Source organism: Epinephelus fuscoguttatus, linkage group LG20 (assembly GCF_011397635.1).
Source record: "Epinephelus fuscoguttatus linkage group LG20, E.fuscoguttatus.final_Chr_v1".
Lineage (NCBI taxonomy): Eukaryota > Metazoa > Chordata > Actinopteri > Perciformes > Serranidae > Epinephelus > Epinephelus fuscoguttatus.
In genome coordinates this window covers 18,999,624-19,014,532 of record NC_064771.1, presented here as the reverse complement: position 1 = coordinate 19,014,532, position 14,909 = coordinate 18,999,624, and the positions used below count along the sequence as shown (strand labels likewise).

Below are 14,909 nucleotides of genomic sequence, written 5' to 3'. Positions count from 1 at the left end.
TAAAATTTCTGTTTGGTGAATTGAGTCTGGTGGAACTGAACCCATTAATGGTTTTCCTGTTGTAAATAGCTGTCTGACAGAAAGGTAAAGCAGTGAAAATACTCTCAGTGTAATGTACACTTGAACTGATATTGATTTTTTTAGGTGGGACTTTTTTTAGGAGGCTAAAATACATGTTGTTGCTGACCCCCATCCACAGTGGTACATTGCTTAGCTCCTGTGTCAGACTCCAGCCAAATAATACACATTGCTTGGCACCCTTAAGAACTTTTTTAATCACTCTAACTATCTTTACAAGTCAAGAAATCAAGGAATGAAATATGATGAACCCATAGAAATACAATGAGAGTAGAATGGACACTGACCTGTGCTGTGGTCATTTAACCAGTACAACAGAAAATGGCAACTAACCCTGTGATGACCACACACATCATACGCCACTACTGCCTCACCTCATCTCACCTCAGTAAGTTCACAACTTGCAACAAATTGGTGTGTGTTTAGGAAAGTTTATATGGAGGTAGGCTGGTGCAACAACTGCAAAAGAAACAGTACACAACTCAAATAAAAAGTATAAAATGTCCCTTGAAATGTAGTGGAGCAGGAGTATAAAGACGCCGAAAATGAAGTACTCAAGTAAACCACAAATACCTCAAAAGTTGTACTCATGGCCACTGTATACATTAGAAGATATCAAAATCTGTTACTTCTCAACTGGTCTGGTTCAGTGAAAGAGGACTGCACAGAAAGGTATTCTTGTTATCACACTACCTTATAAAAAGGAGGTTCAACCTATGGCTTATCTGTGAGTCTGTCATTTATGACTTTATTAATCATTTCTTAATGGAGGAGTGCGTCAGAGCGTCCAGACCAACCTGTTTTTAAGATATTCCATTAGACACTCATTTACACATCATCAGGCCTCCGTTAATCCACCCTCACATCAGAAGCCCCCATGTTTATTACTATCAAACGTCATAGTGTTATGTTTTAAGCTTTTTTGACCAGTGGATTTCTGTGGGCCGCTGAATTCCTAAAAAGGGGAAATGATTTGTGTTGAACCAGCTTGGAGCATCTTCATATTTCTCATGCCCTCCACTTCATGGTCACAAATCAGGAGTTGAGGAAAGAAGAATAAACTCCATTCATCCAAGTCTATCCACTCTCCCCACCCACAGTAGCCAGGGTCAGAGTCCGACCTACTGCACAGAGCTATCAGGAAACAACAAAAAGCTACTCACTGAGCCATGCACAACACACACCCCAGACGTTTCACGAGGGTTAGCGGTCCTGCTCCTGCTCAAATGTTTGATTCCCACCAAACACGGCCCTCGAGGCCTTTGAGGGCCAATCTGGCATTCTGGTCGTTCGATTTCCTCGGCTGTAAACTTCTATAAAATGAATAAACCGAGATTTATGGGGAGTTCTCAAGCATAAAGTTTGCTGGCTCTGTAGAAACATGTAAATCTTCAAACTATGAAGCTATAAAATTATGCATTTGGACGTCAGCTGTGCAAACCCTGACCTAACAGTCAGATTTCTTTAAAAAATACACATTTTCATATGACAAATCCTGCAGCCGAGGGTTGCGAAAACTAAACATGGCCATGATTGTGGGGGCTGCATGAGAGCCAACAAGTCTGTGGGAGTAACTGTGAGAGAGTCAAAGGAAAACTACAACACAGACTGCAAAAATATAGTTCATTCAAGTGTAAGAAAGGCTTGTTTTTGGACAATGAATCCGTTTTACTTGCTTATGTAGAGCAGCAGGCACAACAAATACAGGCCTGGAGGAATCTGTCTTAGTGATATTAGAGACATAATGACAACTTGCAAAGAATCTGTGCATATGATACTGGCACACATAGTACAAGGTCATCAGGACCTTCGGACTGCAGTGGAAGAGGGGAGGGATTCATGTCACTTACTCTAGAGTCACTTTAATGTGCTGGAGGCATGATGTTGTCTTTGTGCTTTGGTGGGTGTAGAATACTGTTAGTTAGGAGCAGTACATGGAGGAAATACGTCACCATGGCTGCAAAAATGTCAGGGTGCAAAGAAATACAGTCATGTAGTGGTACAACATGCAGAAGTACATTTATCAAAATACTGCAGGTATTTTTATGGCTTGTGACTCCAGGCACAATATTTCATGTTTTAAATGTCTTGGAGTTGTAATAAGTTTCACCAAAGAGACATTTCCCCTCTAAATTTCTCATGTGAAATTATGTTTTGGGGCCAAAAGAGATAAAAAAAATATACCGCATTTTACAAAAAAGCAAAGATTACAGCAGAACCTTTTTCTTACTTCTCAACTTTCCCATTACACAACGTCAAGTAAGAAACCTCTGTGTCATTTTAGATTCTGATCTCAATTTTAAAGCTCATTTTAATCCTTTAACAACATTTGCATCTTATCATCTACACAGTATAGCTTAGGTATGACCTCTACTGAGCCAGCAAGATGCTGAGAAGCTTGTTCATGCTTTTGTTCCCAGTCGTCCTGACTATTGGAACACCCTAGAGCACTGGCTCCCAGTATCCTTCTATTGGTTGTTGAGACTCTCAATAGCATCGCCCCCTTCTATATCATAGACTCCCTATCACCTTATGTCCCTTCACGAACCCTGAGATCCTCCACAGCTGCTCTTTTATCTGTTCCTGATGTCACTACAAAAACCTTTTAGCTGCTACACCCCAAAAATATATAACACCCTGCCTTTAAATATCAGACTTGCTGGCTCAGTGGACAGTTTAAACCACGACTCAAAATATATCATTTCAATATAGCCTATAACTAGCAGCTATCTGTTTTAATATTCTTAATATGTATTTTTTAAACTGTCACTGGATTGATTGATTAATTTAATGTCTCCCTGAATGAGTGTTGTATAATTGCATGGTTTTATTTCTTTGCTGTTTGTCTCTGCTGCTGAACTGTCATGAGCCTCTCGTCCATGAGTAGATGCACATGTCCTTCTGCGCACAGATACGGTTGGCAAGTGTAGTTTGGTAGAGAGAAAATAGTTCCTACATGAAACTGCTCACCACAAGGTCTCGATCACAATTATCTTGAGTAACTGGGTCATGATTTCTAGAAAGAGACATTGCTGTTGACTTTTTCAGATGTATTTATTTGGCACTTTGAGCACCACAAGCTGATTGCCATCTAGTTCCATTATGTTGGAGAGAAGGCAGACATCTCTACAGCTGATATCTCAAACACTCTGCAACTCACACCAAAACAATCTAGACTGATAAACAGCACTACAGGTAAGAGGAAGATTGGTATTTTTGATTTTAGAGTGAACTGTCTTAAAGTACACAGCTGATTAGACTAGTACTTCTACATAAGTGGAATGTTTGAGGTGAGATTTTACTTGTAGTGAAGTATTTTTACATTGCTGTATTGATACTTTTACTTAAGTAAGGGATTACTTCTTCCTCACTGCATGTAATATTAATAATCCTGATTTTCTCCCATGTTCCTGGATCTCTTTAGGCACACATTCATGCAAACATGTTGAGCCAATCCTTAGTCACTGGCATGTACAGGATATTATAAGCATATTATAGTATGAAACCCATATTTATTCATATTTGGAAAACCACTCAGACAGATTATCGAAGAGAATCACATTTACAGGATAAAAAGTCTCTCAGGAAGAATAAAGACAGAAACAACTCCTGCTCCTTATCAACAAAGAACACTTTTATTTGTCCAGATTTTTTGGTCAGATATTAGATGCGAGGTGGAGGAAAAGTGCTCTCAGTGGGAGAGGTGATGGTGCACAGGGCAGCAGGCAGGGGGCAGCAGATGAGTGAGGGAGGAGGTGGAGGGATGTGGTTGTCGGTGAGGAAGACGGAAATGGACAATGAGATGATTTACAGAGCAAAAACAGGAGTTTGTTTTATGGTAATTCCTCAAGGAAATCTTCAACTTATTAAAACAGATACCCATGAGATTATTTACAAGTTTCATGTCTGTGGAGTTTCAGTTTCGAATGGGTGATGATTTGAAATCAGATTTTGTTCTTGTGTTTGATTTTTAGAGGTGTGTAATTGTCATAGTTGGAATCCCAGTGATCAACAAACATAACTACAACTGAGGACACACACAATATAATGTTCATTATCTCTGCTATAATGTCAGGAATCTTTTTGCCACCCAAACCTATGACAGCCTCTCCGTGTCTTCCCCCCACCCCCATCACAGGCTGTTAGCAAAGCTATATTTACCCATCGTCTCACACACATTCATGCCTCAAACCTCCAACATATATATATTTGTATACACACACACACACACACACACACACACACACACTCTCTCTCTCTCACATTAGTAGTTGTACAAAAGGACCGAGCACAGTCTAGCTCTCTCTCTCTAACACACACACACGCGCACAGTGATTCAGTTAACGGTGGCAAAAACAACACAATGTCGAGTCAAGGCAACGTGTACGCACATATTGTACTGCTCATTGCTCTCACACAGAAACACAAAAGCATGGGCAAAAAATGCACGTAAATGTACACACACTCGTAAAGTGCACATATGAGAAGGAAGCTCTGAGGGATGAAGCCATACATGGTATGAATTCAAGAGTTTTGGTGCCAGGAAAAGGACGATTTGGTTTCAAAATAACAGTAAAAAAAAAGAAGCATGCTCATTAATAAGCAGGTTATGATACAGTATGTAAGGCAGACATGGAAGGACGTGGAGTATTTCACATGATGGGGCAGTTGTCTGTACAGCAGCTGGTTGTGTGTGTGTGCAAGTCTGGGAATTACAGCAAGAAATGCAACCAAATCCAACTAATAGGTATCAAACAAACAGCTGAAACTCATCCAGACACACAGCCTAACCCCAGAATTTATTTGAAACTCTTGATGTGGGGAAAAAAAAAAAGAAAAAAAAAAAAGCCCCCAGCTTCCTGTCGCAGCTTATTCTCCTACCTCAATCATTTTCTCCTTCTCCTCACACATAAAGGCAATCCAGGTGATTGAAAATAATATTTCATGATCATCAGGCATATCCCACCCAAATTCAAAATCAAGTAATCAAAGTAAAAAAAAAATAAATAAAAAAAATAAAGCACACAAATTGGTTGAAGACGACAGAATTAAAAAAAGGCAGCTGATAAAAATGAGAATGAAACAAAAGCAGCAGTGGAAACAACACAGGCACAAAAATAAAGGTGTGATGGTGAGAAAAGAAAAAAAAAACACAGTCAGCTAGAATGGCCTCCAAACATAAACCCCCTTCCCCCTCTCTATCTAGAACAATCCACTGGCAGACTCCCTCCCACTTCACAAGGGGCACCTCTCTGTGTCCGCCAGTCCACTACTGGCACAGACGCACGCTGGACCACACATAGTAGACGCTACCGTGATGGCCTGGCATTGGGATTTGGTGCCATCTATTGTCAGCTACAGCAAACTGCTATCTGTGCAGAGCTAAGCGTGTCAGAGTCATGGGGTCAGGGGATCAATTTCAGAAGCAGAGTTAAAAGAAGCACGATATGGATCCCAGTTGTCACAGTTGGAAGTACAAAACACTAGGTCTCCTGCTGTAGACCACAAAACTTGTTCCTTCGTGTGTTGCAGTTATGATAAATGGCAAAAGAACCGTCGAGCACATGTAAGAACAAGGCAAAGTTAAGTAGAGCAAGCATCAGTGGTGATCGAAAGAAGAGAGAAGTTACTCCCCAAAGAAATACTTTTAAAAAAAAACAACAACAATAAGAACAAGAGAAATGTAAACGAAGTCTACTTTGATGGAAGTCATTGTGATGTCATGCATGTCATCTGGGAGGCTGAGTTACGTCTGTGTTCGGGTGTCCAGCTGCCCTGATTGGAGAGGTGCGAGGGTGCAGGCGTGGTGCAGAGGCAATGAGCTCCTCCTATTCGACTTTGACGCCCATCTTCTCTGTGTTTAGTAGGTAGAGGCTGTCGTCTATCAGGAAACTGGAGGGAGAATGAAGCAGGGATCATTTATCACATATGATGACATTTTTCCTTTTCCACATGCGCCTACGACACAAAGGCAGAGCGGGTGAGTGGACGAACCTGTAGAAAAGGAAGTGCACTGGTACAGTGCTGAGGTGCCACACAGCATGAGCATCCAGGACCCAGAGCATCGGGGGGAAGTCCAGCAGCTCCAGCAGGGCCAGACCGTGAAGCAGCAGCACCACCAGGCCGCACTTCCACCAGTATGGCAGGGTCCGCCGGTTCTGCCAGCACCAACACAGCCACCACAGGAGGTTCACCATGCCTTTAAAGACAAAATCAGAAGGAAAAAAACACATAAGCCACTTAAAAGACAACAGTACGCCAGAATTTTAGCAGTCAACTCAATGATCAGGGACATTATATTCTGTAGGTCAGTGATACTCAACTTACAGCCCACCAAATCTAGCCTGTCGACCATTTCTAATTCACAATGAATATCAATTAAACCACAGTGGGATTTTTTTGGAGACTATGAATGTAAATTAGGTGTCAGAGTGTATAAATAGCACCAAAATAGAGCTTGCTTGGATGCCTGGACCCCCGTCAGAGGTCAGGACTGAGCCTTGAGTGCCATCAAATTCTAGAAACACCCCTGTGTACACTTGACCTTGCACAGGGCTGCTGCTATAGACAATTAATTGATTATAAAAACAGATAAATACTATTCATGTTTGTGTATTTAGCTGGCCCCTGGCTTCCTGTTGTTTTGCAAAAGTGGCCCCCAGGACAAAGCAAGTTGTGTATCTCTGCAAACTGTGATGAGATAATGCTAGTCAAGTACAGATATTATAAAACACAACTATTTAAAACATTATGACCAAACATGAGCTTTAATGTGACGTTTGAGCATTTGCTGTACCGATGGTGGCGTTAGCAGCCATGTTGTAGCCGTAGTCGAAACTGACAAAGGTCAGGTAGGACACATGCGAGGTAAAGGCCAGGATGAGCAGGACTCCCACCATGCTGGACACGCCAGGTCGCCTCAGACCCAACGTCCTGACAAAGACAGCGTGAAGAGAGAGTGTTATAACGGATGAATCAATTCAATCTTCTTGAAATCATCAGTGACAGAAGTCAAAGTAAATATCCACTAACATCATAAACAGAAAAGCATGGAGAGCTTACCTGACACAGCATAGGTAAATTGAGTAAAGAATGACCGCCGTTGCACAGAAATAGTCCATTTTCTGAAAGAGAATATCACACAAAGACAAAACACATTTACTGACAACAGAAATCTACATTCCACTCAAGAGGAAAGGGCTTGTCTGTTACTGAAAATATACGGCGCCCAGCTGGAGGGCTCGTCAGTAATGGCATTAGGATGTTACTGATTAGCTAAACTCATTAGCCAATAAAAGAGAGAAACACTCATCTCAGCATGAGATCTGTCACTTCATGAGATGTTTCAGCAGGTCTCCAATCTGTTTACAATAAAGCTGCATCAAGTGGTATCTCTTTTTTAAATTAACACTGAATCAACTGGGTGCCTGCAATGTGAAAAGGTCGCTCAGCTCATTGTTTTGGTTCGCTGGGCCTGCATATTGAGTCCCAACGGCTCTCACCAGCACTCCATATGAACAGCATCAGCTGCTGCCAGCTCACCAGCTGACTGCACAGATATTTCTCTCAGGAGTAAGTGGACCAAACTGCGGCTAAACAGTGAGAGATTATCAATTTGGCATCAGTCAGGCAGAAATAAACAAAACTCCAGAGGATGTGCTCTGTTTCTGCTGAAAGTGCAACTCCATACTGACAGGTAGGCCATGAAAACCTTTTTTTCCCAGCCATCAATTTGACACAAACCACTCGACACAACCTTCCAAGTCTATAGCAGTCAGCAAGTTTTACCTCAGTAAGATAGGTGTCCCGGGTGTGAAACACTGTAGACCAGAACCAGGCATTAAGAGATACCTAAAGAAACACACAGACAGGCTCTTGTTAAATGTGCATGGTACATTTTGTCATGAGTGTAAAGACAAAGTAGTATTGGTTTATTTATTTGTGGAAAAAAGGCCCATCTTTTTCAGTTTAGTTCAACAATATTCACAATAATATTGTGACAATCTTCTATATATAGCTCACATTTAAACTGATACTGATTCCTCTAGATGGGCCTTTTTTTTAGGTAGCTAAAATGTGTTCTACTGTAGTACAATGCTTAGCTTCAGCACCAGTACAACTGGGGGCGTGCTGACTGCCATCTATTGTGGGTAAGACACTGATTATGGATAGATAAGTTATAGAAGCTGCCTTCAAAAAATCTGAACTGTCATTTTAAGTTCTTTCATTTTCTCCATCTCACCAGAGAGAAGGCGTTGATGGTGTGGTACATGGGGCTCTGGCGTGGCACCGTGCTCCGATAGCGCAGCAGCATGAGAAGGCAAGCCAGGCCATTGAGCAGAGAGGCCAGGGCAGAGGCTGGCTCCTCAAAACACAGGAAGCGCGCGAACGGCCACTGTGAGAGATAAAATACATCACTCAGATGAAACCAACACTGAAGCACTTCTGGAGTTATGTTCTAATAATTTTGTTCTTCGCTGTGAGTTGCAGAGTGTTAGAGATATCAGCCGTAGAGCTGTCTGCCTTCTCTTCAGTATAATGGAACAAGATGGCACTTGGCCTGTGGTGCTCAAAGCACTGATAACATACATTTGAGAAACTCAACAGCGATGTCTCTTTCCAGAAATCATGACCCAGTTAGTCAGGATAATCCACAGATCTAACTTGCCAACCGTATCACTACAGAGGAGGAAGCGTGCATCTACTACTAGCTCACCTAGCTGTTAGAGCTCAACTGGGGACGATACCTTTAATGTTTAAATCTTGTGCTGTGAAGAGCATGAGCCTCTCGTTCATGAGTAGATGCACACTTCCTTCTGCATACTGATACAGTTGATAACATCTGATTTAAAAGAACAGAGGATTTTTGAAAGGATAGAACCCAGATCTCTCTCCACTACAAAGAAACTTAAGATTTTGTGTTGCAGCTTGGTGTGACGCCTCTGAAATAACCACCGACCTTGCCGTGGAACTGTGGGACTCTGTACCCCTCGGCCTGGTAGAGGCCCACAGTGGTCCACATGCATTGATAGCGACAGTCATCACGACATGTCCAACCTGGAACACAGGAACAAAGAGAGAGGAGATGAGGCCATTGACAGGCACAAACACAGGTCAAAAGGTCAAGTTCAGATTAGCCTACAAATAATAGGTACAAAAATTGAAATATTAAGTGCACATGTGTTGTTTTTTGTCACCTTTGTGCCCAAGGGGAGTTGCAGTGAGCTGTTTTCAACATTTTCTGACATTACGTATATAGACACACTTTTGGTGATTTAGTTGATAAAATAAGAAATGGTTAAAGGCAGCCCTAAAATGTGCTCTTATTATTTGCACCTGGAGAGAAGGAGGCACTACTTGTCAGTTTCTCCTTTACACAGTATCTATTGCCTCCTCTTTAGCTGTTTTGTTTTTAATCTCACACAGTCACTCTGTACAATTGCTAACGGTGAACAGAGGGCGGTGTTACAATAGGCCTTTTGTGACACCTGGCGCAGCCTGAAAAACTGGCTTTCAACTTCAGGTCCGTGTCAGGTTGTGAATCAGTGTCACGTTTCATGAAACGTCAAAGATAAGAAAATACACTACGTGAAAAGTCATGGCAGCCATGGCGCGCAAAACAGCAGAGGGCAGCTCCATGGCTGAGCACGCACAGCGAATGTTAAATGTTAGCAAAGACAGTTAGTGGATGAAGTCAGCCTGATATTATAAAGTGGGCACGCTGTTTGATATCTGCTGCTAGCAGCTACGTTAGCTTAACTAACCTACTAACAACAACTCACCTGTCAGCGCCATGTAGTTCGGCTGGGAGGACTGAAAGCCCCGTAGCCGAGCTCCGGTGCAGTTGGTCCGGACACATTGCTTCACACAGTCTCGGTAAACCGGCTCCTTGTCGCCTTGAGATGACTGCACGGTGGTCACCGACACCAGGAGCAGGACGGCAGTGGCCACAGCGGGGAGCCTGACAGATGTGCAGCGGGGTAACGCTGAGGCCATGGTGGCGGGTCTCGGCCCGTCAGGACTCACGAAGGCACGGCGGGACGACAGCGGCAGCGATGGCTTCCACAGCCGACGGTCCACATTACCAGACAGCCATTCCGAGTTAGTGGTGACAAACCGGGCCTGAAGTGTTTTACAGTGACAGTACAGTATGTCCACTGCTCCCCTGCCCTCTGATCAGGGTCAAGTTTCACTCTCACACATCGTTTCCGGTCGCTATTTTCAAAATAAAACACTCACTGTAATTAAACATCGACCTATGGTTAGACTATCATTTATATTCGGTCTGAGTTTCCAAAATAACGTAGATAAATAATTCCTGTTTTGTTAACATACATATTTGCTTGATTCAGTACCGGTATTTTATCGATATTGTACAGCGACATATTGGTAGTTTTTATTTTGAAGGCAAACTGTTTCGTTGCAGCTAGTGTTACTTCCTGTTTTTGTGACGCGTCACTAGATCACGTGATTCACTGATCTATTGATTTTGTACGTGCATTGCGTGTATTGATTGTAATATTGATTGTATATTATCATTATTATTAATAATAATAATAATTACAATAGGCTAATAATAATAATAATAATAATAATAATAATAATAAAATGATTAGAATAAGAAATACATTAATAATAGTAATAATAAAAATTGTCAGTGTTTTACAAATGGTCAACGAAACAGCCTCTTCGGTAAATAAAGACAGCAGAAAGAAATATATCATAGCATTTATTCTCTGTGTTTTAACCCATGTAGTTGCAATACAAATATCAAAGTTACAATTCATTTATTCTTAACAATTAAAAAGGCATTCCTCAAGCACTCTTAGTCAAACAAATTTGGTATTTTTGACCTCAGGGTCTTCACACAGTGGAAATAAATCGACTAAGCCTGCTAAGCCTGGTACCCTATCAAGACAACACAATGAAATAGACATTACTCCCTCAAAAGGTTAAAGAAACAACACACACAACAAATATAGATATAGATCAAAATGATATCAAAATATTAATATTAGTAATGAAATTACGTAACAACCACACAAATCATACCATGCAGTATGATGCAGTGTCATCGATAAATACAAGAAGGAAGCTGGTTTATTAAAAGGCTTTATGGATGAAATCTAAAAAGGTTTCCCTCTGCAGCTTATTGCACTGTATGCAGCTACAATAAATATGGTGCCTTATGAATTATTATTATTCTGCACAGCTGGGAAAATATCTACAACATGATTGGTTCATTTCTGCTTCCAACATTTTAGCCAGTGCAGTTTTCCAAGATTGTTCAAATACAGCAATAGTGATGCTGTAATTCCTATTAAAGGGATGCCCATCGCTGGAACCACCACAAGACACTGAATGGTCTTGATATCCAAGCTCACAAACTGAAACACCAACAAACTAATGGTAGGAGGAAAATAGGAAGTAAAGGTAACAACAAGGTTGTTGATGATGATCTGCACAGCCTTCTTCTTCTGGGGGTGAACGTCTCCTCCCCCAGGCTTAGACCTCTTCAGGGTACAGAGGATGGAGATGTCACAAAATCCAATAACAGGGAGAGTCAAAGCATAAACCAAGATTTGGGTTATGTCAATAGAAAGCCCCCCAAATCTGAAAACAAAATAAAGTCCGTAAATAAGCGTCACAGTCCAAACACCAGCAGCCATCAGGACCCTGGGAGTCAGACTCTTCCTGGTCCGATATGTAACTGGATGAACCACAGCCAGGTAACAGTCCAGACTGATGCAGACTGTAAAGAGAGGCCTCCCACACAAGAGGAATGAAAACAAGAAGAAAATAAATTCTCTATATACAGGGTTAAATCCGTGAGAAAAGTTATACACCTGTGGTGGAAGAAAGAACAAATACAGCCCGTCCATGACAGCGAGATTTGACACAAAGACATCAATGGGGGTGAATGAGGTTCCTTTTCGTCCTTTCTGAATCATGTCCAAAAGTATGGCAACAGCTGTAGGACACCCCACAACAAAGGAAAATACAGCGGCACATGACCAGAAGATAAAACCCTCTATTTGCTCTTCACACCATGGAGATGTAGCATTAGACTGGTCAGTGATGTTAATTAACCGAGACATTTAGATTTGTTCTGGTATTGTTGCTAATAAATAAACTACACAACCTCCTTTCACTCCGTTATTGATCCCTTAAAAGCACCTACAGCAGATAAACACACTCAGCCGATCGGTCACTGTATGTAAGATGACAATATGACCTGCTGTATTTGACAATGTTCTCTTGATTTGAATAATGTAGGTGTGGCAGTGAATGTTGAGGATCACAAGCCACCCCATCCTCACCTGTCACATCTGTCAACAGACACACATTTTCCACTCAGATTTGAATTTGAGTTTTACTGTAAAATCAGGGAGGAAAAACTCATTTGTCACGTAACACCTCTGTTCAACAAGTGAAGGAATGGATTCATATATATTCTACACTACAGAAATAATTCACAGATTTAACTCCAATAATTGAGTGAGCAATTTGCATGCATCTTTTTAAGTAGTTCCAACTCTGGTATTATTGAGTCAGTTCTTTATAATCTGAAAAACTGAATTATTTTAGTACAGCCTGCATGATTTGCTTTGACCTTGAAAAACTCAAGTTGAACCAACTTAATATTTATCCAAAAGTTGGAGTGATATTTGGTGGTCAAACTGTTTTAGTTAAGATATTCTAACTTACCAACTTCTTAGAAGAAGTTAACTGACTAAACCATTAAACAACATATTTTAAATATAAAATATATATATAATATATAAAAAATGCATTATGATTATGATTATTGTTATTAATAATAATGAAAATAAATGTAAAAACAATTATCATTCAATAATAATAATAATAATAATAATAATAATAATAATAATAATAATAATAATAATTATTATTATTATTATTATTATTATTATTACTACTACTAATTTTAATTTTAATTTTAAGCATTATCCACTAACCTCATGAATCATTTTTTTAGAGTGAGAGTAGAACCTGTGTTGGATGTGTCTTATATGTTTTCAGCCACACTGGTGGACCAAAAGCACAAAATCCACTTGAAAAACTTGATTTAAATGAATGAATAAATAAATAAATAAAACTCATTCAAAGTCACATCATACACATTTTTGCCCACAACTGGAATTTTGAATTGGAAGAAGTGTTCTCTGAGTTAACCTGAGCACAACTGTGAAGAAATGTTCAAAACACATGAGACTACCATTTTTTTTCTATATATTTCATTATATTTTAGGGGGGAAAAAAATCATCATCCAAAGTGTCTCAAGACTAGAAAATGTCTGTTTCTCAGAAACTAAAAGGAAATTTTTCATATCTTTGAACTCATAACAAGTTGACTATTAAAGATATGCACACATGTAGTGTAAAAATATTCAAAGATATCTAAACATGTTAGCGTTTTTCCTCATTTTTCCAAAGTCCTGACTTTGACTATTCATAAAAGTGTGATTTATCATCTGATCTAAATTTTTCAAAATTGTACTATAGTTGCCCAAAGCACTGTGTGTTCGTACCAGCAGTGATGTCCCCAGATTTTTTTCAAAAGGGTGGCCAGATAAGGCCACTGAAAACCTTGGAATGACACACCAAAACCAAAAGCCATAACTGAATTACAGGAATTTTCTTACGCTGATGTCGTCGATTTGAAAACCAGGTCCAAATGGAAAGTTGAATCTAAAATTAATTGCAATTGTAATCAGCATGGCCAGGGTATTAAAAATATTTTAGTATTGAAAATAAAAGTGCAAGTAAATGCTGTTAATAAAAAAACAAGCAGGCAGAATTTTGTGAATAATGAAATTTATTCCTTATTAACATGTACATCACCTTAAAAGTGGAGCCTATATTACACGTGAAGAAAAACAAGGTCTTTTTCACAACTTTAAGGATTTAAAAAACAAAATCTTTCAGTTTTTCTCTCCCTCCCATTCCTTCATCTGTCCATTCCTCCCTCCCTCCTTCATTCCCCCCTTCCTTCCCTAATTTGTAGTATGTAATTAAAATGGCTAGGAGAAATGTGTTGGAGTAAAAGTATTTGCTTAATTTAGGAGTTGTAGTGGAGTAAAAGTGAGAGCTGACAGAAATATAACTAATCAAGTAAAGTACAGAATGTTATCACTTCAATACATTACACCAATGTCCTGGACTTTCTAGTGATGTAACACATTCGAGGGTGCGACCAACACAACACATCACAGTGGAAATGAATCAATTACATGTGGTGGCCTATAGACATTAAATTGAAATAGACATTCCCTTGAAGGGTTTGATAAACAAAACACAACAACAAAACAAAATATTAATATCATAAGTCATATCCATACACATCATATCATGCAGTATGAAATACAGCTAGGACGCAGGATTATCAAAAGGCTTTACGATATATTTCTGCAATCAGATCTGAATATGTTACAGAATAACCTCTGAAAGCTTTCCCTCTGCAGTTTATTCACTATATGCAGCTACAATAAACATGGTGACATGCATCATTGCGCTTTCTAACACTCTAAAACATGGAAGGTTCATTTCTGCTTCCAACATTTTAGCCAGTCCAGTTTTCCAAGATTGTCCAAATGCAACACGTGTGGCACTGTGATTCCCACTAATGGGATGCAAAATACTGGAATAATCAGAAGACAATAATTAATCTTCACAGCCACGCTCTCAAAGTGGAACACCAAAATAATAATGGTAGGAGGAAAACAGGAAGTAAAGGTGACAACAAGGTTGTTGATGATGATCTGCAGAGCCTTCTTCTTCTGGGGGTGAACGTCTCCTCCCCCAGGCTT

The 14,909-nt window shown here is 40.0% G+C and overlaps 1 protein-coding gene across 1 annotated transcript; it reads right to left on the bottom strand.

Annotated features, from left to right (window-relative positions):
• Positions 1-3,691: 3,691 nt before the first annotated feature.
• Positions 3,692-10,259, bottom strand: pgap3 (post-GPI attachment to proteins phospholipase 3). The gene is made up of 8 exons (XM_049562733.1): positions 9,861-10,259; positions 9,038-9,135; positions 8,321-8,473; positions 7,867-7,929; positions 7,141-7,202; positions 6,875-7,011; positions 6,073-6,277; positions 3,692-5,970 (listed from the first exon to the last, which is right to left on the bottom strand). The coding sequence occupies exons 1-8, from the start codon at positions 10,072-10,074 to the stop codon at positions 5,907-5,909; spliced, it is 996 nt and encodes a 331-aa protein (XP_049418690.1). The 5' UTR covers positions 10,075-10,259; the 3' UTR covers positions 3,692-5,906.
• Between the last annotated feature and the right edge of the window lie 4,650 nt (positions 10,260-14,909).